At 39.9% G+C, this 25,996-nt stretch overlaps 1 protein-coding gene across 3 annotated transcripts in view; it reads left to right on the forward strand.

The window, feature by feature from the left end:
- The window catches only part of nbeal1 (neurobeachin-like 1), a 284,052-nt gene extending 261,770 nt beyond the window's left edge, over window positions 1-22,282 (forward strand). For all 3 annotated transcript variants that reach the window (XM_059967252.1, XM_059967253.1, XM_059967254.1), the window contains 4 exons: window positions 3,232-3,393; window positions 14,478-14,626; window positions 17,771-17,906; window positions 18,898-22,282. In XM_059967252.1, the coding sequence (XP_059823235.1) occupies window positions 3,232-3,393; window positions 14,478-14,626; window positions 17,771-17,906; window positions 18,898-19,002 (552 nt within the window). In that variant the 3' untranslated portion in view covers window positions 19,003-22,282. The remainder of the gene's footprint in view (window positions 1-3,231; window positions 3,394-14,477; window positions 14,627-17,770; window positions 17,907-18,897) is intronic.
- The last annotated feature ends 3,714 nt before the right edge of the window (window positions 22,283-25,996 follow it).

Raw genomic sequence — 25,996 nt, forward strand, 5'->3', positions numbered from 1 at the left:
GCTGCACCACACGCAAGCCTAACATGATAATGGGCACTTCAGTATTTCTGTTCCAGTTTTGGATAAAATGTCAGGAGTTAAAACACTTTGGTCACTGGATGTTTAACAGATAAGTAAGAAAGATTGAAATTTCAAATTCCATCATGGAAAAATGTGCAGTTGAATTCAGTTTCTTCAAAGAAGAGAATGGAGTTAACAATGGTTTAATTAACAGCATTCATGTTCCTCTGCAGTGTGTATTGATCATTGGTTGTAAAAGGCTTGGGGATATATTAAGGTCTTGATATACAGTGGATCAATAAACAGTTTTCATTTGCTTTGCTTCTATAATGTTTCCTCTCCAAGTTCTTTCCACGCTGTAGTCAAGCTTCTAATCTGCTGCTTCCAAGATTTGTTTGCTGATAGATGATGTTTATGGTAGCATTTTTTGGTAAAAGTCAGTTGGTCTTGCTTCCCAACGTCATTCTGTAATCTCAGTAGCTGCAGCTGGTAACTAGAGATGGTTGGATACAAGACCTGTTGCTCTGGTTCTGAGTGCATTTGCCCTTTATATATAGAAAAGTAGTACCACAGTAGCATAGCGGTTAGTGCAACCCTTTTATAGTTTGGGGCATTGGAGTTCGGCATTCAATTCCAACGTCATCCATAGGGAGTCTGTACATTCTTCCCATGGACTGCATGGGTTTTCTCCAGGTCCTCTGGCTTCTCCCCATAGTCCAAAGACGTACTGGTTCATAGGTTAATTGATCATTGTAAATTTTCCTGTCATTAGGCTAGGGTTAAATCAGGTGGCCGTTGAAGCTGAAAGGGCCAGATGGGCCCATTCTGCACTGTATGGCTAATTCAGTAACTAAATATTACACAACTGAATTCTCCTGATTATATATTTTTAGATGTTCAGGGCTCCTTTCACATCTAGATTAAAACTTTTTTCAATTGTTAGGTATGGTTTGTTGACAGGAGCTCATTTTGTACACCCGTGTGCCATGCATTCTCTATATGAACAGCACCTGTACTGTGTGCTCTCCACATGATCAACACCCATTTCCATACACACTCCAGATCAGGTTCCCAACCTTTTTTATGCCTTGGACCCCTACCATTTACTGTTGGGTCTGTTGACTCCAGGATGGGAAGCCCTGCTCTTTCTGATCAGCACCCCAGTACCCTGCTCTCTCTACATGAACAACACCCAAGTAAAATTCACTCTCTAAAAGAACAGTACAGTACCATGTACTGTCTACATGAATAGCACCCCAGTGCCATGCACTCTTTATGAACAGCATCCAAGTACCAAGTATTCTTTACATGAACAGCACCCTATTACCATGCATCCTCTACATGAATAGCGCCCTGGTACCATGTCCTCTTTCCAGAGTTATACCCCAGTACCATACACTTTCTGTGTGAACAACACCCTTAGTAAAACATACTCTCTACATGAATAACCCCTCGGTACCATGTGCACTTTACATGAACCACACCCTAGTATCATTCACTCTCTATATGAACAGCACACCAGTATCGTGCTCTTCATGAACAACACCCGACCAGCTTGAATTGCCAACATAAGCAGTATCCCAGTACCATGCACTCTCCACATGATCAACACCCCAGTACCATGTAACACACAGCAATGCCGGAGAAACTCAGCAGGCCAGGCAGCATCTATGCAAAAGAGTATAGTCGATATTTCGGGCTGAGACCCGTCATCATGAGTCCCGATCAAGGGTCTCAGCCCAAAACATCGACTGTAATCTTTTCCATAGATGCTGCCTGGCCTGCTGAGTTCCTCCAGCATTGTATGTGTGTGTGTTGCTTGGATTTCCAGCATCTGCAGGTTTTTTTCTTGTTTGTGACTAGACCAGTACCGTGAGCTCTTTACACAAATAACGCACTAGTACTGTGCACTCTTTGTTTGAACAGCAACCCTGCACCATGCCCTCTCTATATGAAAAACACCCTACCATAACCGAATTAATACTTCTCTCTTTATTCATAACTCCTTCCTCACTGCTGCCTCTCACCTTTGTGTACTAGTTTTCTTCCTTCAACATTTAGCCTTGATGCAGGACCCTGAGCAGAAACATCGACCATCTCATTGTCTTTGCTGTTGCTGCTTAACCCGCTGAGTTCCTCCAGCAATCTTTTTTTTTGCTTCAGATTCTGATACTTGCCATCCCTTGTGTCTCCAAGAAACTACAATAACTTTGACTTATAAAAAATCTAATCACGGTAAACTCTCCATTTATGTGGTATTTATGCAACCAGAATTCTCATGCAACTAGGCAAAAATTTCTAAGAATGTCAAACAATTTCAGTAACTTTTCAAAAATGGAAGTATAAATTTGGTCCGCTGAGTTCTGATACGATTTTTTCCATGCGCTGAATCTCATCACCCTTAACACAGAAGTCTGCCCTCACGTGTGTTTACAAGTGGTTGTAATTCCAACTGCTTTTCATTAACGGTAGAAGTTAATGAAAAGCAGTTGGATGAGAATACTCCTAGCAGGGTACAAAGCAGAAACATGTTTTAACATTGAAACATAAAATGGAAATGTGTAAAAGTCCAAGGGGAAAAAGGTGAAAATTGTCATGTCCTTATGAAAGGATCTAATATTAGTTCCTCAACATTTTGTAATGTTAACTCACAATATATAAAACTTAAGAGGTCTTTGAGAAGTTGAGTTTAGCAATTAATGATTTATGCATGGAATACCAGCGTGTAATAATCTTTTACCTGAACAATTCTCTTGCAGCTAACATAGTTTTTTCCCCTGGATGTCAGGTGGCTGAGGGTGTATTATACTTGCAACAAACATGAGAGTAGTTAGTATTAGTATGGTCGTGATTTATGTAACTGTGTTGTAATGCATTGCCTATTATACAAATGCATGTTTTGATGTCCCATCACTTTTTGTACAACTGTAGTCCAAGTCATTATTCATAACTGATTTGCTACATACAGTACTATGTATTCACTCTTCAGTCATGGATAATCAATAAGCCAATGTCTGCAATAGGCAACTTAACCCTGTTTTGACTTTAATGCAGATTGTATTTCTCAGAAAGGTGGAAAACTGATTTAAGCTTATTTTATCAGATGCACATCTTATCACTTTTTTTGAAACAATTAATCAAATTCCACCCCCCCCATATTTGCAAATGCGTAGTGTGACAGTTGTTGAAATATAAGTGACTCCAAAACTGCAAATGGTCTTTTGTCTGCAGGATGGAACAGTAATCATTCACACAATTCGACGGGGGCAGTATATGAGAACTCTTCGACCTCCATGTGAGAGCTCCCTTCCTCTCACCATTCCCAACCTGTCTATTTCATGGGATGGACACATCATTGTCAACACCATGATAGAAGGGAAGTCTAATTTTAAGGTAATTGAAAGATCTTTCTCATGTTTCGTTGTCTGAAATGATACAACACAACTCCTAATCAGCTGTCTGAATAGACCACAAGACGTGGCTGATTTATTATCCCTCTAAACCCCATTCGCCTGCCTTCTCCCCGTAACCTTTGACACCCTGACTAATCAAGAACATATCAACTTCCACATTAAATATACTTAGTGACTTGGACTGCGCAGCCATCCATGGCAATGAATTTTACAGATTCACCATCCTCTGACTAAAGGGCTTCTTCCTTATCTCTGTTTTGAATGGACCCCTCTGTTCTGAGGCTGTGTTCTCTGGTTCTAGACTCCCCACTTTGCTCTCCACATCAAATCTATTTAAGCCTTTCAACATTCGATAGGTTTCAATAGACAATAGGTGCAGAAGTAGACCATTCGGCCCTTCAAGCCTGCAGTTTCAATGAGATCTGCCCGCATTCTTCTAAACTTCAGTAAATACAGGCCCAGTTCCACCATGTTAACCCTTTCATTACTGGAATAATTCTTGTGAACTTACTTTTTACCCTCTCCAGTGTCAGCACATCCTTTCTTAGATAAGGGGCCCAAAACTGCTCACAATACTCCAAGTGTGGTCTGGCCAATGCCTTATTAAGCCTCAGCATAACATCCATGCTTTTATATTCTTGCCCCCTTGGAATGAGTGCGACATTGCATTTGCCTTCCTTATCACCGACTCAATGTGCAAGTTAACGTTTAGTGAATCCTGCGTGAGGATTCCTAAGTCTGTTTGCATCTCTGATTTTTGAATTTTCACCCTGTTTAGAAAATAGTTTATGCTTTTATTCCTTCTACCAAAATGCATGATCATAACACTTCCTGCACTATATTCCATCAGTTGCTCCCCTAGGGTGTAGTCAATCTGGTCCAGGTGACTTATCTACCTTCAGACCTTTCAGCTTCCCAACTACATCCTTAGTAATACTGACTACACTTACCTCTGCCCCCTGGCACTCTCAAATTTCTGCAATACTGCTAGTGTCTGTTACATTAAAGACTAATGCAAAGTACTTATTAAGTTCATCCACCATTTCTTTGTCCCCTATTACTACCTCTGCAGCATCATTTTCCAGCAGTCCAATATTGACTCTTGCAGCTCTTTTATTCTTTATAGATCTGAAAATATTTTGATATCTTCTTTTAGATTATTAGCTTGCTTACCTTCATATTTCATCCTTTCTCTCCTTGTGTGTGTTTTTTTTAGTTGCCTTCTATCGGTTTTTTAAAACTTCCCAATCCTCTAAATTCCTACTATTTTGCTATATAATATACCACCTTTTGCTTTTATGCTGTCTTTTGACTTCCCTTGTCAGCCACCGTTGCTTGATCCTCCCTTTAAAATACTACTTAATGTTTGGGATGTATCTATCCTGCGTCTTCCAAATTGCCCACAGAAACCCCAGCAATGCTATTCTGCCATCATTCATGATGGTGTCCCCTTCCAATCAGATTTGGCCAGCTTCTCTGTCATGCCTCTGTAATTCCATATACTCCACTGTAAAGCTGATACATCTGACTTTAGCTTTTCTTTCTAAACTGCGGGATGAATTCTAACATATTATGATCACTGTCTCCTAAGGGTTCCTTTACCTTAAGCTCTCTAATCAAATCTGATTCATTACAGAACACTGAATCCAGAATTGCCTAGTGGGTTCAACCAGAAGCTGCTATAAAATATCTGGTTTCCCAATCTACCTGCATATTGAAATCTCCCATGGCTATCATAGCATTGCCCTTATTACATGACTTTTCTAACTTCCATTGTAATTTATAGCCCACGTCCTGTCTACTCTTTGGGGCCTGTACATAACTCCCATCAGAGTCTTTTCATCCTTGCAGTTTCTCAACTCTAACCAAAATCTTCTGATCCTATGTCACCTCTTTCTAAGAATTTGGTTTAAGTTTTTACTAACAGAACTATCCCACCCTCTTTGCCTACCTGCCTATCCTTTTGATACAAGGTGTATCCTTGGATGTTAAGCTCCCAACTATGATCTTCTTTCAGCCACAACTCAATATTGCCTGCAACATCATACCTGCCAATCTCTAACTGAGCTACAAAATCATCTACCTTATTTTGTATACTGTATGCATTCAAGTATAACACCCTCACTCCTGCATTTATCAACATTTCTATTTTGCCCCTATGTTACACCTCAACTCATCCTACTGACTGCAATTTTGCCCTATCACCTGCTTGTTCTTCCTCACAGTGTCACTGCACAATGCCTCAACCTGTATACCAATTGTCCCATCCTCAGCCCAATCACTCCAGTTCCCATCCCCCTGCCAAATTAGTTTAAATCCTCCCCAACAGCTCTAACAAATATCCCTGCAAGGATATTGGTCCCTTCTCTGGTTCAGATATAGCCAGTCCTTTTTGTACAGGTCATACCTTCCCCAGAAGAGATCCCAGTGATTCGGAAATCTGAAACCTGCCCCTTGCATCACTCCCTCAGCCACTCATTCATTTGCACTATCATCCTATCCCTGCCCTGACTGGTGTTTGATGCTGGTAGTTATCCAGTGATTACTACCTTGTAGGTCCTACATTTCAGCCTCTGCCCTAACTCGAACACTGCGCAGGATCTCTTCCTCCTTCCTATCTGTGTCATTGGTACCAATGTGCACCTTGATCTCTGGCTACTCACCCTCCCACTTGAGAATCTTCTCCAGCTACTCTTGAGGTATCCTGGACCCTAGTAGCAACTGGGAGGCAACATACTATCCTGGCTTCTCTTTTGCGGCCACAGAATCTGCTGTCCATCCCCCAAACTACAGAGTCTCCTATCACTATGGCTCTGACTTTATCCTTCCTTGCTGAGCCTCAGAGCCAGCCACAATGCCTCTGCTGCTGCTGGCCCTGATAGTTCTTTCCCACATGCACCACCCCTTCCAGCAGACTGGAATGGCCATGGGGAATCTTGCACTAAGTGCTTACTGCTCTTACTTCTCCTGGTGGTCATCTATCTGGTATCTGAGGCCTGCACACCTCAGTAAAAGTCTCATCCATGAGGTTTTCAGCCTCCAGGATGGTCTTGAGTATATCCAGCTACAGTTGTAGTTCCTGGATCTTGTCAGTCAGAAATTGAAATTGGGTGAAATTCCTGCAGATGTTGTTATCAGGGAGAGTGTTAGCTACCCTGATATCCCACACCTCACAGGAGGAGCATTCCACTGCTTGAATAACCATCCTTCCTACACTTGTTACACCGCCAACTTCTCAAGGTTAAATTCTAGCCTTCACCTATTCTCACCCAAGTCTAACTACTCTAACACTGACCCACTCCAACAATGGCCACTCACTCATATCTCACTTCTTTTTATTGTACCCTTCTGAATGCCTTAATGATTGCAATGATGACAGACCCCTGAAAAACTGGTAACTAAATAGACTGGTAAAATGACAGGAACATGAAGTGCATATAAAACTGTGTGCTGACTTTTATATGCACTTGATTTCTGAAAGGTGGAAATTGGTCGAATAGATGTTTATCTTGTATGATAGAACCATAGAGCATTACAGCACAGAAACAGGCCCTTCTTGGCTGTGCCAAACAATTTTTCTGCCTCGTCCCACTAACCTGCACCTGAACCATATCCCTCCATACCCCTCTCATCCATGTATCTGTCCAAGTTTTTCTTAAAAGTTAAAAGTGAGCCCGAATTTACCACTTCATCTGGCAGCTCATTCCACACTCCCATCACTCTCTGTGTGAAGAAGCCCCCCTAATGTTCCCTTTAAACTTTCCCCCCTTCACCCTTAACCCATGTCCTCTGGTATTTTTCTCCCCTAGCCTCAGTGGAAAAAGCCTATTTGCATTCACTCTATCTATCCCCATCATAATTTTATATACCTCTATAAAATCTCCCCTTATTCTTCTACACTCCAGGGAATAAAGTCCTAACCTATTCAACCTTTCTCTGTACCTCAGTTTCACAAGTCCTGGCAACATTCTTGTAAACCTTCTCTGCACTCTTTCAACCTTATTAATATTTTTCCTGAATTAGGTGACCAAAATTGCACACAATACTCCAACTTCGGCCTCACTAATGTCTTATACAACCTCACCATAACATTCCAACTCTTATACTCAATACTTTGATTTATAAAGGCCAATGTACCAAAAGCTCTCTTTACCTACCTGCCTACCTATCTACCTGTCATGCCACTTTTAGGGAATCATGTATCTGTACTCTCAGATTCCCTCTGTTCCACAGCACTCCTCAGTGTCCTACCATTTACCTTGTATGTTCTACCTTGGTTTTTCCTTCAAAAGTGCAAAACCTCGCACTTGTCTGTACTAAACTCCATCTGCCATTTTTCAGCCCATTTTTCCAGCTGATCCAAATCCCTTTACAAGCTTTGAAAACCTTCCTCACTTTCCACTACACCTCCAATCTTTGTATCATCAGCAAATTTGCTGATCCAATTTACCACATTATCATCCAGATCATTGATGTAGATAACAAATAACAATGGACCCAGCACGGATCCCTGTGGCACACCACTAGTCGCAGGCCTCCACTCAGAGAAGCAATCCTCCACTACCACTCTCTGACTTCTCCCATTGAGCCAATGTCTAATCCAATTTACTACCTCACCATGTATACCTAGCGACTGAATCTTCCTAACTAACCTCCCATGCAGGACCTTGTCAAAGGCCTTACTGAAGTCCATGTAGACAACATCCACTGCTTTCCTTTCATCCATTTTCCTGGTAACCTCCTCAAAAAACTCTAATAGATTGGTTAAACATGACCTACCACGCACTCTTAATATATATACAGATCTCTACATTGCTTTAGTGTTTTGTGAGTGTGGTGGAAATTATTAGCTGGGACTATTTCAATCAGTATAATATACTGAAGACTTCTAATATATATTTAGAACTTTTAACTTCACACAAGTTGTGATAAGAATATTAATGGTAAGCAATTTCAGTATGCTTTAAAATTATCTGTGCTTTGTGTTGAATGAATCAATGATTTTTTTTTAAGGTTTCCCTTTTGTTAAGTCATTGAAGAAAGCACAGTGGAAATCTATTTAAAAAGTGATAATGTTGAGATAGCAGAATAATATTATTTATTTTGAATTCTCACAAACATTAATCAAGCATTCACTATTTAGATGGGTGTAAAAGAGCAGTAGAAGTTCACGCATTGCTAAGTTCCTACAATTTGCTGAGGTGGGTGAGAATTTTGTTATTTCCCTGTATAGCCGAAGAGACACGAAAAAGGCCACAGTTTAGCATTATACCCAAGTACCAGCAAAGAAATAAAAGGTGAAACTGGAGATCAAAAGTTTAAAATCAAAGCAATTACTGTGAGTGCTGGGAATCAGAAGTAAAAGTAGTAAATTCTGGGAATATTTAATAGCTTACACAGACTAAGTGAAGAGCGGAACAGAGTTGATGTTTAAGATTAATGATCTCGCATCTGAAAATAACTTAATCTATTTTAGTGCGATATTCAACCTCTTTATGACCTGCATAGTCTTAAAGTCTTAGAGTTTGTCTTAATTAAACAAAAATAAATCAAGTTATAGTCTGTTTCAAACCACTAGCTAACTTAGAGTGTAGTATTAATATTTCTTGTGAAATTCTTTGTTCCCCCACCCACCCACCCATGGCCCCTACACAATCTTTTCATCCCAAAAGAGTTTTACAAACTAATTTTTTGAATTTGAGATTGTAGATACTGGAATATTAAGTAAGAAATAATCCACTGGAGGGACAGTGGCTTGAGCAGCATCCATGGAAGGAAAGGAAACTTTGCTTCAGCTCCTGCTGCATGGTTTCCAACTGAGGTGTCAACAGTTCCTTTACTTCCACAGATACTGCTCAATCCACTGAGTTCCTCCAGCAGAATGATTGTTGCTCTGTTAATCTGTTGCAGTGTCTTAGTAGGGGTAGAAGTCAGGCGCTTTCTGTTGCTTGTTCAGCCAGACGTTTTAGAAACGTGTGGTATATTTGTGGTGCAGGCTGGAAGCAAGTAATTGGTGCAGCTCATCACCAATTATGATGAGAGGGCTTACAGAGAAGAAGTTGAAGAGCTCGAGGCCTGGTGTCAAGCAAAAACTTCTTTCTCAATGTCAACAAGACTAAGGCGACGGTTATCAACTTCAAGAGAACTCGAACCATTCACGCTCCTCTTTACATCGGAGGCACAGCAGTTGAAACTGTGAGCAGTTTCAAGCTCCTGGGAATGCATGGTTCCAGAACACATCCTCCACAATCAGGAAAGCTCACCAACATCTCTACTTTCTGAGGAGGCTGAAGAGAGTTGGACTATGCACGTCAATACTCATGATCTTTCAGAGAGTCAAGTCAAATTTATTTATAAAGCACATTTAAAAACAGCCCATGTTGACCAAAGTGCTGTACAAACCATAACAGGTAGCTAAAATCACAAATACAAGAAACATAGGTATAAACAATAAGGCACTCAGCTTATAGGCACAATATAAACAACACACGAGCCTAGGCACAAGCCAAAAATCTGGAAGATTCAAACGCTAGTGAATAAAAGTAAGTTTTGAGCCTGGACTTGGAGTCAATGGAGGGGGCAGATCTGATAGGGGGGGAAATGCTGTTTCACAGTGTAGGGGCTGCAACAACAAAAGTGCGGTCGACCCTGAGCTTAAATTTAGATCACGGGACAGCCAGGAGCCCCAAGTCAACTGACCTGAGGGACCTGGAAGTAGAATAAGGGGTTAGAAGGTCTGCGATATAGGAGGGGGCCTGCCCATTTAGGGCTTTATTAACAAACAGGAGAACCTTAAAATCAATTCTAAACCATACTGGTATCCAGTGGAGGGAGGCCAGGATAGAAGTTATATGGTCCCTCTTCCAGGCACCTGTCAGGAGCCTGGCTGCAATGTTCTGGACCAGTTGCAGGTGGGACAGGGAAGACTGACTAATCCCAGTATACAGGGAGTTGGAGTAGTCCAAGCGGGAGGATATAAGGGTGTGGATGACTTTCTCAAGATCTTTGAAAGAGAGAAACTGCTTGATTTTGGCAATAGTACTAAGCTCGAAAAAACTGGCTTTTACTACTGCACTAACTTGCTTGTCAAACTTAAAGGCGGAATCAAATATCACACCAAGGTTTTTGACATGGGGTTTGACAAGGGTGGACAGGTTACCAAGACTGTTGGTAATCACTTTGATGGAGTTGCGGGGCCAAATAGGACGACTTCAGACTTGCCATCGTTCAGCTGTAGCAAGTTTTGTGCCATCCAGCACTTTATGTCCTCAAGGCAGTTCATGAGGCTAACTAGATTTGACTGGTTGGTTGGTTTCAAAGCGAGAGAGCATCTTAACATATTGTATCACAGCATGATATGGAAACAGCAATGCACTGGACAGGAAGGCTCCACAACAGGTAGTCAAAACTGCCCGATGCATCACTGGCACCAGCCTAACCACCACCAAGGACATACAATACCTACATGAAGTATTCACCACCTCTCACCCCTTGGAAGTTTTCATGTTTTTTTTTACAACATTGAATCACAGTGAATTTAATTTGTTTTTTTGACTCTCATCAATAGAAAAAGACTCTTTTGTGTAAAAGTAAAAACAGATCTCTACAAAGTGAAATAAATTAATTACAAATATAAAACACAAAATAATATATTGCATAATTATTCACCCCCTTTAATAGACAATGGTTGCAGAAGTAGACCATATGGCTCTACGAGCCTGCACCGCCATTCTGAGATCATGGCTGATCATCTACTATCAATACCTGGTTCCTGCCTTGTCCCCATATCCCTTGATTCCCCTATCCATAAGATACCTATCTAGCTCCTTCTTGAAAGCATCCAGAGAATTGGCCTCCACTGCCTTCCGAGGCAATGCATTCCAGACCCCCACAACTCTCTGGGAGAAGAAGTTTTTCCTTAACTCTGTCCTAAATGACCTATCCCTTATTGTCAAACCATGCCCTCTGGTACTGGACTCTCCCAGCATCTGGAACATATTTCCTGCCTCTATCTTGTCCAATCCCTTAATAATCTTTATATGTTGCAATCAGATCCCCTCTCAATCTCCTTAATTCCAGCATGTACAAGCCCAGTCTCTCTAACCTCTCTGCATAAGACAGTCCTGACATCCCAGGAATTAACCTTGTGAAGCTACGCTGCACTTCCTCTACAGCCAGGATGTCCTTCCTTAACCCTGGAGACCAAAACTGTACACAATACTCCAGGTGTGGTCTCACCAGGGCCCTGTACAAATGCAAAAGGATTTCACGCTCTTGTAATCAATTCCCTTTGTAATAAAGGCCAACATTGCATTAGCCTTCTTCACTGCCTGCTGCACTTGCTCATTCACCTTCAGTGACTGATGAACAAGGACTCCTAAATCTCTTTGTATTTCTCCCTTACCTAACTCTGCACCATTCAGATAATAATCTGCCTTCCTGTTCTTACTCCCAAAGTGGATAACCTCACACTTATTCACATTAAACGTCATCTGCCAAGTATCTGCCCACTCATTCAGCCTATCCAAGTCACCCTGAATTCTCCTAACTTCCTCATCACATGTCACACTGCCACCTAGCTTAGTATCATCGGCAAACTTGCTGATGTTATTCTCAATGCCTTCATCTAAATCATTGATGTAAATCGTAAACAGCTGTGGTCCCAATACCGAGCCCTGTGGCACCCCACTAGTCACCACCTGCTATTCCGAGAAACACCCATTCACCGTTACCCTTAGCTTTCTATCTGCCAACCAGTTTTCTATCCATGTCAATATCTTCCCCCCAATGCCATGAGCTCTGATTTTACCCACCAATCTCCTATGTGGGACCTTATCAAATGCCTTCTGAAAATCGAGGTACACTACATCCACTGGATCTCCCTTGTTTAACTTCCTGGTTACATCCTCAAAAAACTCCAATAGATTAGTCAAGCATGATTTGCCCTTGGTAAATCCATGCTGGCTCGGCCCAAACCTATCACTGCTATCTAGATATGCCACTATTTCATCTTTAATAATGGACTCTAGCATCTTCCCTACTACTAATGTTAGGCTGACAGGACGATAGTTCTCTGTTTTCTCCCTCCCTCCTTTCTTAAAAAGTGACCCACCAAATCATTACTGGTGCAGCCAGTTGGCTTTACAAGTGATATAATTAGTTAAATGGAGATCTGTGTGCAGTTGAGGTGTTTCAACTGATTGTAGTAAAAATACACCTGTATCTGGAAGGTCCAACTGTTGGTGAGTCCATATCCTGGCAAAAACTACACCGTGAAGACAAAAGAAAACTCCAAGCAACTCCATGAAAAAGGTTGTTGAAAAATGGAAGTCAGGAGATGGATACAAGAAAATTTCTAAGTCACTGAATATCCTTTGGAGTATAGTTAAGTCAATTATCAAGAAATGGAAAGAATATGGCACTGCTGTAAATCTGCCTAGAGCAGGCCATCCTCAAAAACTGAGTGACCGTGCAGGAAGTGACTAATGAGGGAGGCCCTGAAGGAGTTACAAGCTTCAGTGGCTGAGATGGGAGAGACTGTGTATACAACAACTGTTGCCCGGGTGCTTCACCAGTCACAGCTTTATGTGAGAGTGGGAAAGAAAAAGCCACTGTTGAAAAAAACTCTCATGAAATCTCAGCTAAAGTTTGCTGGAAGGCATGTGGGAGACTCTAGACAGCTGGAAGAAGGTTCTATGATTTGCTGAGACCAAATTTGAGCTTTTGGCCATCAGACTAAACGCTATGTTTGGCATAAGCCAAACACCATACATCATCCAAAACACACCATCCCTAGTGTAAATCATGGAAGTGGCTGCATCAAGCTATGGGAATGCTTCACTGCAGCAGGTCCTGAAAAGCTTGTGAAGGTAGAGGGTAAAATTAATGCAGCAAAATGCAGCGAAGTCCTGGAGGTAAACCTGATGCCATCTACAAGAGAACTGTGACTTGGGAGAAGATTTGTTTTCCAGCAAGACAATGACCCCAAGCATAAAACCAAAGCTAAACAGGAATGGCTTAAAAAGAACAAAGTTAATGTCCTGGAGTGGCCAAGTCAGACTCCAGACTTGAATTGAATTGAGAATTTGTGGCTGGACATGAACAGCTTGTTCACTCATGATCTCCATGCAATCAAACAGAGCTTGAACAGTTTTGTAAAGAAAAATGGGGAAAAACTGTGGTTCCAGATGTGTAAAACTGATAAAGACCTATCCACACAGAGTCAAGACTGTAATTGTTGTCAAAGGTGCATCTACTAAATACTAATGAAGGGGATGAGTGATCGTGCAATCAATTATCTTGTGTTTAATAATTGTAATAAATTTAGACCAATTTGTAGAAAATTGTTTCCACTTTGACATGAAGGGGGCTTTTTTTCTTGAGTCAAAAAAAGCCAAATTAAACCCAGTGATTCAATGTTGTAATACAATACAAAATGAAAACTTCCAATGGGTGAATATTTTTTATAGGCAATGTATATACAGAAAGGTGCTGGTAAAAAACCAGTAATGTCATGAAGGATCCCATCCACCCTTCTCACGGGCTGTTTGTCCCACACCCTTCAGTGAGGAGGCTACCACATCCATGGCAGGACCACCACACTCAAAAACAGTACTTACCCCAAGCTGATCAGCATCTCCACCCACTAACCCACCATCAGTGCTTTGATTTCCTATCCGAGTCATCTTATGTGCAGTCACTCCTATACCTAGCATGACTATATATGCATACAATCAATCCATGTATAAAAGGTATCTTATGTATTTATCGTATATTGTTTTTTAACAATTATGTTATTTATCTTGCTGTTTTGTTTTCGCTGTGCCAGATCCAGAGTAACAATTATTTTGTTCTGCTTTACATTTGTGTACTGGAAATGACATTAAACAAACTTGAATCAATATTCCTGTTTCAATCCCTGTCTTTTGTTTCCACATTTCTGTGTCTAACATTCGAACAGAGTAGCAAAATCTGAAATCCAGTATATAGTGGAAATGTTTCATTGTTTTAACTTTTATACTGGCTTGCTTTCTCTCATAACTATTTTTGATTCCTTTTCTGCAGGACAAGAATGCTCTGCATCTGTACTCTGTGAATGGGAAGCACTTGACAAGCGAAATCATCATGGAACATTTATCTGACATGTGTGTCAGTGGAGAACATATTGTGCTGGGCAGTGTGGAGGGATTTCTGTGTGTGAGAGATTTGTACAGGTGAGGGTGATTCTGATAAACATAGTGATTGTGGAACAAAATCAATGCCAAACATTATTTGACACTTTCATAGCTAAGCGCTATCGCTAAATTTTGTCTTTAATCAGTATGATGGAACATCCCTAAACAGTCTGTTCTATCTTAATCTTTTGGCTGATTAGAAAATGATTAGCTTGAGTTTGAATTGTTGAAGGCTGGAACTTAATTCAGCCCATAAAGAAGCATTCATTCATGTATGGTTCAGAGGTTGTAATAATTATTGTTCTGATTATGATTAGATTTGCTTATCTTCAGCATTTTAATTCTTTTCCCATGCTTAGCCTTTACAATTTAAATTTTGTCAGCATCATTCTGTTCCTTTTTCCATCACCTATTTCCTTCAACTTTCTTTTAATTCATATAATTGTGAAACAATACAACATTTATTACACAAATGGTTTCCTGGAAAGATGCAGCATGGAACTAGATGCTTTAGCCCACCAAGCCCATGCAAGCCATCAAGCCACCTCTTTTCCTTTACACTCATTTTTACTCTAACCGATTTCATTGCCCCAAGATTCTACCATTCACCTATACATCAAGAGCAATTTGGAATGCCCATTAGCTTAACAATCGACACATGTTTTTGGATGTGGGAGGAAACCAAGTCAAGTCATATATTTTAAAATTGGTCTCTGTTTCCAGTTTTAGCCCTGTTTTTTATATCAAATTAATTGTATCAAATATCACAGAACAGATTGAATAGCTCAAACTGAAATGCCAAAATCTGCAAACCTCTGAAATCCAAAAATTGTTTGAATGCTGATGTGACGTTACAAAAGGAAAATTCCACAAGGCACCGGGAAGTTCCCAGGTGATCAGCAGGTCTCGGTGCACCCCAGGCAGTTCTGTGATTTTAATAATTTTAAAGATAAGGTGTCTCTTGATCACAAAGCAGTTTGCGAAGATCGTCACTGATGAAAATCTTTTAACAGCAGATCACATTTACAATGCAGATTGTTTTTGTACCTTATATAAAGCCTAAAAAGAAAGTAAACTACAAATACATATAGTGTACTGTAACCTTTTAATCAAAAGACGGCATCGTAGGTGGAGACAGAAAGCCTGCCATTGTTTGTTGTTGTTCAGCAGTGATTCTCCTGATGCTGCTCTGCTGCTTTTGTTACCCTGCACTTATTATATTTTCATTATATTAATGGTGTGTAATATCTCTTACTGTGAAGTACATGTGTGATGAACAAACGTAAGACAGAGACTACTTACCAGGAGCACATTAATTCAGTCAGAAGTCAATCTATCCAGTTATATCTTCCAAAATCTGAAACATTTCCAGCCCCAAGCATTTTGGGTAAGGGGTACTCAACCAGTACCAAATTTGCCTGCACTACTCTGGTGGGAAAGATCTCTTGGCAATCAATTACGGATGAGGTAGATGGCGAATCTCTGGAATTCTCTACCCCTGGCAATTGTGGAAGCTAGATCAAAAAGGAAGTGGATAGATTACAGATTTGAGGGTGAGTGGAAACTGACACAGAGGAACAGTTGAGGTCTCTGGTAGATCAACCAAGGTCATATTGAATGGCAGAGCAGGCTTGAGGGAGAAGGTGCTCTACACCAGCTTCTATTTTCTTATATTCTCCAGAGTCATAGAGAGAAACAGCATGGAAAAAGGCCTTTCAGATTGCCAAGTCCATTTGACTTTTGTGTCTCTTTTTATACAAATCCAACCCATGTTCTCATAAGCTTCCCAAGATTCTACACTTCACCCACATTCTCAGCTTAACTTACAGCAGCCAATTAATCCACCAACTTGTATACTTGTGGGATGTGTGAAGAAACCTACGTGGTCACAGCGAGATGTATTACCTATACAGCACTTGAGAGCGGAATTGGACCTTGCTCACTGGCGCTGCAGGGGGACAACTTAATAGTTGTGTCACTGTACCATTTTTTCTCTAAATAATGCCATTTTTCTTGCAGCAGTATTCAAAGAGAAGCAGGATACTACTTTCCACTTTGCAGGCAAAAAATTATCCTTTAACCAGCATCACTTCCTATTTTTTTTAAAAAGGCCATCTACTTGTTATAATATTGATGTTTCTAGGACCTATCCAGCTCTCTCTGTACTGACTGCTCTACTTCCCAAATTGTCTTTAACTTACATGACATTGAGCAGTACAACACAGGAACGGAGTCTTCAGCCACCATGAACATAATGCCAGTCTTACAAATTCGATCTGCCTGCACATGATCTGTGTTGCTCTGTTCCCTGCCTGTTCACGTGACTGCCTTAAAAAAGCTATTGTATCTGCTTCTACTATTCTAGGCACTTATTTCACTCTGTAAAAAGAGCATTTATCTTTCAAAATCTTTTATGCTTTCCCCCCTCTTTCACCTTGAACCTACACCCTGTAGTATTTGAATTTTTCACCCTAGGATAAAGACTGGCTATATCTTCTTTTTCAACTTTCTTTGCCTGTCATAATTTTTTATACTTTCATCAGGTTCCCCCTCATCCACTGGTGCACCAGAGAAAACAGTCCCATTTTGGCTATGCTGTCCTTGTAGCTAATACTATCCAAACTAGAAAGTGTTCTGGCGAGACTCTTCTGCACCCTGTCCAAAGCCACCACAGCCTTTCTTTAGTATGGCAACCAGAACTGCACATAATTGTCCAAATGTGATTTTACCTGTTTTATACCGCTGCAATGCACTTTCCCAGCGTTTATACTCACTGTCCCATTGATAAAGGCAAATATGTCTTTAGCCTTCTTTACCATCCTATGCACTTCCGTTGCCACTTCCAAAGAATCGTGGATTTGCAACATAAGATCCGTCTGTGCATCATTACTCCTCAGGTCCTGCCATTTACTTTCTACTTTCCTCTTGCATTTGACCTTCCGGAACGCAACACCTCACACCTGTCTGGATTAAGCTTAAGCTGCCATTTCTCTTCCCAAATTTCTAACTGCTCTATGTCCTCTTACGCTCTCTGACCTTCCTCAAGATCTCCAATACCACCATCTGCAAACTTACTTCAGTTGATACAAATGTCTTGAAATGTTCTATATGAATGCAAACCTATTTCTTCTATTTTAATTGTTGTAATTTGTTGAGAAATAAATAATTTATGTTTAATTTTAGCTTGAAGCTCAGTAATGCTCCACTGTCAATGAGGCTACCGATTTATTGTGTGTCCATCACCAAGGAGAACAGCCACATTCTTGTGGGACTGGAGGATGGTAAACTCATCATCGTGGGCGTAGGCAAGCCAGCAGAGGTAAAGAGCATGGTCATGAATATATCTATATGGCAGTGGAGTGCACTCATCTGCCTGTCCTATCAGAGCTCAATCTCTTGCAGCAGTGCAAACCATTTCCATTTCCAATATCAAGCAAGGGATCATTAGAGTAGCTTGCAGCAGTAAGAGTAGACAGGACAATTAGAGAACAGAATTCCTTTTTTGAGATATCCATTTATATCATGAAGCTTTGTTTCAGGAAGAAAAGGAATAACAGCAAGGCGCAAGATGACATAGATGAGGGAATGAGCAAGGAAGGGGAGTCTTATAAAGAGCCAGCTTATTCAGTGTTTAATAATTAAAAAAAAATTAACTTACGTACATGTATATCTAGATTAGAAAATCCATTAAGAACAAATCCTCAGTGAGATTTCAAGGAAATATTTGAATGGTTAGAGATGTGAAGTAACATTGTAGAAACTAAACACATGGAAATGACTGAAAAAATTAATTTGTTTTAGTTTATAGATTCCTTTAATGTTAGGAGACTGATGAAGGTTTTTTTTTCATAGATCTGCTAGGGAGATGCATATCCTTCAAGTTAAAAGTGTCCATTACACCAGCACGATATCTTAAAATTCTCTGAACGCCTTTTATTCTTCAAATGTTTTGCTTTTATAACATCCATTACTCTGAATATCAAATGCTGTTAAACATATTTGTTTCATCTTGCTTATTGATACCTTTCCAGATTTATACATTTAAGAATTTCTCTCTCTCTCTCTCCTTGAGATGTGCATTTGTCCACTAATCATCGAGCACGGGCATTTTACTTGTTCATTTCCATCACTTGTTGAACAGTGATGCAAATGATGGTAAAGAAAATTATACATTTGCCTTCTGCATGGCAGGCTGAACAAGGGTTGATGAAGAGACTGGTCTGCCACTCCTTTCCATCTTATCCTGAAATCATATTTAATCAGTTCTTTAACCATTAAGATTTATTTCTTTGCTTTTGTTTCATGAACAGATGCGATCAGGACAGATCTCCCGAAAATTCTGGGGTTCAAGCAAACGTCTGAATCAGGTTTCGTCTGGAGAAACAGAGTACAACCCTCAAAGTGAGCTTAAGTGACAGGACGGAAGGGTGAAATAATCATTGCTTGGCTTCCTGTTTGCAGTTACTGATCATTCCTGTTTTCTCTTTCCACCCTGATCTTCACCTTATTGAAACTATGCAGCAAGTTGGTCGATTCCGATTGTGTAGTAAAATTTGCAATCTTCTGTGTCCTATCATAGACGGAGATGCAATTTCTTTGCACTTAGAAAGACTGCCATTACTTCTGTGAAAAGAGGACTATTCTTGCTTTTACCCTTTTTTTTTGAAAGGATCAAAATGCCATTAGGTTTTTTGAAAAGATTTTCAATACCTTAATGGCCAGTTGAGAAGACCAAACCCTGTACACAGACCTGAAGAATTGAGGGCAGTGGAAAGTGGTTGGTTGCTTGGTTAAACAGCACTAAACAGAAAACTTATTTTGTTGGTCTTGGCCTCCAGAAGAGGAGATGTAATGACCCAGTTATCATTGTACCTTTTGAAGAATGTAATTATAACCCAGAGACAGTCACCTGTTATAGCTGCCTGGTGCCAGTTTGAAATGCTGGTGAGATACATGTTTCATTTTTTACTCAGTGCAGTGGTTTTTAACTCACGATTGTGGAGATACTAGCCCTGTCTGTACCCTTCTGAGATGTGGCAGATGACCTATCATGATTAGATTGAATTGCTCTTTCTTAGCCACATCAGCCCTACCTTTTTAATGTACAGAAACTTGTTTTTAAATCATTGGGTGTGTTTCATGTTAATTAAGCACAAAATTTCATGCTGTTGTATCTTTCTCCATATTTGAGAGGCTAACTTCCAATTGTATCGGTCAGTAATATTGGACAAATCTAAATGCGTTTGCCTCTATTTCTTTGCGTACTGTATTCTTTGTGCACTTTACAGTGTAAACATAATTTATGGAATCATTTTTTTTTCCAAATTGCTATTTCTTTTAAAATGCAAACCAAATTTGTAGCTGTTTGCAGAAGGGGACCAATGCAGGATTTAAAATATTGTTTAAATCTGCTAATCCTTTCCCTTTCCTCTCCAACCACAGCCCACCAGTTCTGCTTCCTGTAATAGATCAACAGGATGGTAATATGCAGGAGCGATAAATGTGGGGAGAGGGAGGACATAAATGGGAAATGATGCATTGGAAGTGCATTCTGCTGACATCCTACTTGAGTGGGTACCTCAATGCTACCTAGATATTAAGGCTCCGGTTAATTAGAAGATGGTACTCTTCCCTCCAGCAGACTAAGTTTTACAAGCAGATTTGTAAACTTTTTATGGCAAGGATTAGGTTTCTATCATTAAAATAAGTCAAAAGATGTCTGCTGCTGGACAGTATTGAATGTGTGTAATAGATATTGAGGAAAGTGCATTTAGTTGGGATTCCCATAGCATTTTAACCTGAGAAAGACTCTATGAAGGAAATAATGAAATGAAGGGAAAGCAAGACTGGGTTGTAGAAAGAAGTCATTTGCACCAAATCAAAGCATACCACAGGTACAATTTAACAATGTGAATTGCAGATAATTTTCTGTGACAATGGGAGCAAATAATGCCACTTACTTGACAAATACAAAGTAAGGTAGGCATGAAGGTTTCTAATTTGGATAGCAGCCACAGGAACAGTTTCAATGAAAATAATGTCATGGGAATTCTGAGAAGGTAGGAATTATAATCATTTTTTTAAAATAGCAGTTTACAGAGGATTAAGTTTTATAACTGACTTATCAAGTTATTTCTGATCAAAATCATGTACTTAGCAGAGCACTGATACTAGTAGCTAAATTCATCTTCAAAAGTTGGTCGCTACCTTGAATTGAAGAGACTGATGCCATCTTTGCCTGAAGAACTAATTCAATCAATATTCCACTGATAATCCAGTTATTACTGATACTAGTAACATATAACTATGTTGGATAAGATATACATGTCATAATTTGGATTTAATTTAAATAACAAAGTAGTTTGTGTGACCAATGCCTGCTGGCATTTGCTATTGTCTTCAACAAGTCATTTCCTTTAAAAACAGTAAGTTACATTTACATAGCTCTATTATAACAGCAAGCATGCCAGAACTCTTGTTTCCAATTGACTCAGGGGCCAGCTCCATTCTTTGAGTTATGAGATTACAGCATTAAAATATATGATTTTGATTAAGTACAATTGTATGTTTCCTTTTATGTGACCAGTGACATTTTTCCCCAAGTTTTCAGTGAGAATCTAGAGTTGACCCCTATTTTGTGTATGCTAAAATAGTTTGAAGGGAGTTGCAAATTGGTTATTTTCATCATTCATACATGTGTGTGGTGTGAAATTAACGAAGTTTTGAAGTATTTAGCTGTCAGTGAGTTGAAGTTTCATGTCAAGTACTTGCTAAGAAACCTGGTGAAGGGTTTGTTGGTTTGCAAATGCAACATTTTCGTCTATGCAACTGTTGGGATAAAAAACTGTCCCATTAGTTTTCTTTTGAGAATTAATTTGTTTCATGGCAATAACACAGGGTTATAAAGGCTCACACAGTCTAGCTGTTGACCTAATTCACTGTACCATACTAGCTAGTGCGGACTGTATAGATCTGCTGATGGTCTATTGCAGCATTAAGCCATGTTTGTGCCTAGCTTGTGAAAAAAAAAAGCTAACCCGAAGTTTCATGTGATTCTGAGGTTTTCTACTAGAAAGTACAAAGATTAAATCAGTGCCAGAATAAGCATCCAGTTTAGGATTCCCTATCATTATAATGTTCAAGTATAATTGATTGATGTAAGCATCTAATTGTATTTTAAGGAGCTATTGAAAGTAATATAAATGAGAAAGAGACTGAGATTTTTATAAATTTTTCCAATAACTGCTTTGGCATTTTACTGCAGAAATACTAGTTTTTCATGCCCATTCATTTTGGGGAATGTTTTATGCCAAATGGGGTGTTTTAGTAGCTTAAAGATTGTGTCAATTTTTAATCTGACTTGTGTAAGTGTACTGTGTATAATATTGAAATTATTCAATGCTTTTTAAAGGAAAATGTTCATCTGTTATTTGTTTCTAGCCACCTTTTGTGCAGTGCCCAGGAGTGACAAATTCTAACTTTTATTTTAGATTGTTTTGTAATTTAACAACACTTACGTGATTGTATATTTGTTGATTTGTTTATAGTGTGGTTGTTGAAAAGTTTCCATTTGCACTTTTAAGGTAGTGCAGATTGTAAAATTTGATGCTCTGATGTACACATTATCTGTACATAACAGATTTATCATTACCTTTGTATACAGAGCCAACAGGCAATAAAGATGGGATAACTGGGTGTGGTGTTTGTGTTTTGTGTAAACATTAATACCAAGGATTGTAGCAGCATTTTTGCACCAGAATAATAAAGTCTTTAAAAATAAATGAAGTGTCTTATTGAAAAGAGAATCTTCCTTTGCTTCACCAGTGATGTAAGATAAAAGGACATGATGTGAGCCCTGAACTCCGTGAAACAATCTACAGCTGGAACATCAGAAAAATGCTTTGATGTAGAAATGTACTGTTAAAGTTGAGGTACTTTCATAACTGAAAGCCTTCTCAAACTATTGTGCTGACCAGAATCTAAATCAGTCTTTCTCCACAATGCACTGAATCTAATATCTCGGCCAGTTGCCATTCCTGAACATGGAGCAGTAAAACCAGATGGTAAACTACTCATACTTATGTTTTAATATGAATGGTTCTAGTCTAGCTTAAGTTACATGTTTAAAAAAAATCTGAGATTTGAATGCAGTTGAAGTGTTTTTATGTTATTGTACCACTTCACCAGCAACTTTTCCTGTAATCCAGGATAAGTTTGTTCTTGGCCAGAAGCTTAGTTTGTTCCTCTCATCTTTCCTCTCTGCTGCACCACTCCAATGCTTGTGATTGCTGTGTGCATTTTCATCAGTGGATAAATGCTCAGACAATATGATTTTGTCAAATGGTTCATCTTAAAGTGGGATCCAGATGATCAAGGAGGTAAGAGTCATGATTTGCAATTCTCTAAAGTTGACTACTATTTTGATTGTAAACTTGACATAAAAAGATGATGTTCTAGAATATAAGACTGCCTCCTAAACAGAACCTTTCCTCTAATTCCACAAATTTATGAAAATTAATTTTAGTTTGAGAAAGACCTGCATTTGCACATGAAACCCTGCTGGTTTCTTTGGCTGTGCAAATCTAGGGAAGATGACCTCCGGTCCTGCCAAACCCATGAGATTGAGATGGCTCTCCCACTCCAAACCCCAGTTTGTGTGGATGCTGTGTAATTTTCTACCCTGTTACAATTCAGTGCCAAGAAATAACAGAGCACACTGCAAACGACTGAAGGAATTATGCTTATAAAGGGTTAATAAAGAAAAGAAAGGAAAAACAAAAAGGACCCATTACAATTAAACAGTCAAATGTGCACAAGTTGGAGCTCATTTTGAACTTCTCTGTCACTCACACACTGGGCCCTCGGTCAACGTGAAAGCACACACCACCTTCCGAACGTCGCTCACAATCCATCTCAAACAAACGGGTCTCCCACAGGAAGGTATCCTACGACTGTTCTCCCCCACATCTTCTCTCTTCATCTCCCGTCGAACAAAAGCCCCAAGACCAACCTTGGTGTCCCTCACCAAAGAAACCCAGTTCCACCATCCTAATTGGATGGCACACGTTCCTCATCATCCCTTATCTTCAACAATAACCCAAACAGACTGAAAGCAGAATAGACTACTCTCACAGAACTGCTAAATGAAATACCTACAGCACAACAGTAAGGATGTGAACCAGGATATTAAACACAAATCTAGCATAAATGACAGGTTGTTCCAAAATCATTTGATATATTACCTAGAAGGGTGATCATTACTATTTAAGAAATGTAACTGTCAATATGAGTATGTTGAGGTTTTACAGACTTCAATATAAGACCATAAGACACAGGAGCGGAATTAGGCCATATGAACCATCAAGTCTGTTCCGCTGTTCAGTCATGGCTGATGCTTTTTCCCCTCCTCAGACCCACTCTCTGATCTTCTCCCTGTAACCTTTGATACCATGTCCAATCAAGAAAAAAATCAAGCTTTGCCTTAAATACACCCAATGACCTGGCCTCCACAGCTGCCTGTGGTAATAAATTCCACAAATTCACCACCCCCGGCTAAAGAAATATCTGTGCATCTGTTTTAAATGGAAGCTCCTCTATCCTGAGGCTGTGCCCTCTTGTCCTAGACTCCCCCCACCATGGAAAACATCCTTTCCACATCTACTCTGTCTAGGCCTTTGAAAATTTGAAAGGTTTCAATGAGATTCCCCCTCATTCTCCTAAATTCCAGTGTGTACAGACCCAGAGCTATCAAATGTTCCTTGCATAGTAACCTTTTCATTCCCAGAATCATCCTTGTGACCCTCCTCTGAACCCTCTCCAATGTCAGCACATCTTTTCTTAGATGAGGGGGTGTACTGTTCACAATACTTAAGGTGAGGCCTCACCAGCACTTTATAAAGCCTCACCATTACATCCATGCTCTTGTATTCTAGATCTCTTGAAATGAATGCTAACATGGCATTTGCCTTCCTTATCGTTAACTCTACCTACAAGTTAACCTTTAGGGGTTCTGCACAAGGACTCCCAAGTCCTTCTGCACCTCAGAATTTTGGATTTTCTCCCTGTTTAGAAAGTAGTCTGCACATTTATTTCTACGGCAAAGTGCATGACCATGCATTTTCCAACATTGTATTTCATTTTCCATTCTCTTGCCCTTTCTCCAAATCTGGCTAAATCCTTCTGCAACCTAGCTGTTTCCTCAACACTACTTGCTGCTCCACCAATCTTCGTATCATCTGCAAACTTGCCATCTATTCCATCTTCTAAATCATTGATATACAGCAAAAAAAAAGCAGTCCCAACACTGACCCCTGTGGAACACCACTAGTCACTGGCAGCCAACCAGAAAAGGATCCTTTTATTCCCACTCGCTTCCTCCTCCCAATCAGCCAAAGCTCTAACCATGCCAGTAACTCTCCTGTGATACCATGGGCTCTTAACTTGGTAAGCAGCCTCATGTATGGCACCTTGTCAAAGGCCTTCTGAAAGTCTAAATATACAACATTCACTGCCTCTCCTTTATCTATCCTATGTGTAATCTCAAAGAATTCCAACAGGTTCGCCAGGTGGGATTTTCCCTTAAGGAAATCATGCTGACATTGTCCTGTGTCTCCAGGTACTCTATAACCTCATCCTTAAGAGTTGACTAACATCTTCCCAACCACTGAGGTCAGGCTAACTGGTCTATAATTTCCTTTCTGCTGCCTTCCCTCTTTCTTAAAGAGTGGAGTAACATTTGCAATTTTCCAGTTCGCTGGCACCATGTCAGAGTCCAGTGATTTTTGAAAGATCATTAATGCCGCCACAGTCTCTACTACTATTTCTTTCAGAACCCTAGGGTGCAGTTCATCTGGTCCGGGTGACTTGTGTCTTTCAGCTTTGGGTCTTTCAGCTTTTTGAGCACCTTCTCTTGTAATAGTAATGGCACTCACTTCTCTTCCCTCACACCATTCAACATCTGGCACATTGCTAGTGTCTTCTACAGTGAAGACTAATGCAAAATACTCATTTAGTTCATCTGCCATCTCCTTGGCCCCCAGTACTATTTCTCCAGCCTCATTTTCTAGCGGTTTTATATCCACTCTCATCTCGCTTTTATTTGTACTTGAAAAAGCTTTTACTATCCACTACGATATTGTTTTCTAGCTTGCTTTCATATTTCATCTTTTCCCTCATAATGATACTTCTAGTTGCTCTCTGTAGGGTTTTAAAAGCCCTCTGCTCTGCTGTCATCCCTGCCGGCAGTTTCTTCCTATTTACTTTGGCCAACTCCATTCTCATACCACTGTAATTTCCTTTACTCCACTGAAGTAGTGCTACAGCATCTCCCTATCAAATTTCAAGTTGAACTTAATCATATTGTGATCACTGCCTCCTAAGGGTTCTTATACCTTAAGCTCTCCAATCACC

The sequence above is a fragment of the Hypanus sabinus genome, chromosome 4, assembly GCF_030144855.1.
Source record: "Hypanus sabinus isolate sHypSab1 chromosome 4, sHypSab1.hap1, whole genome shotgun sequence".
In the NCBI taxonomy this organism is placed as follows: Eukaryota; Metazoa; Chordata; class Chondrichthyes; order Myliobatiformes; family Dasyatidae; genus Hypanus; species Hypanus sabinus.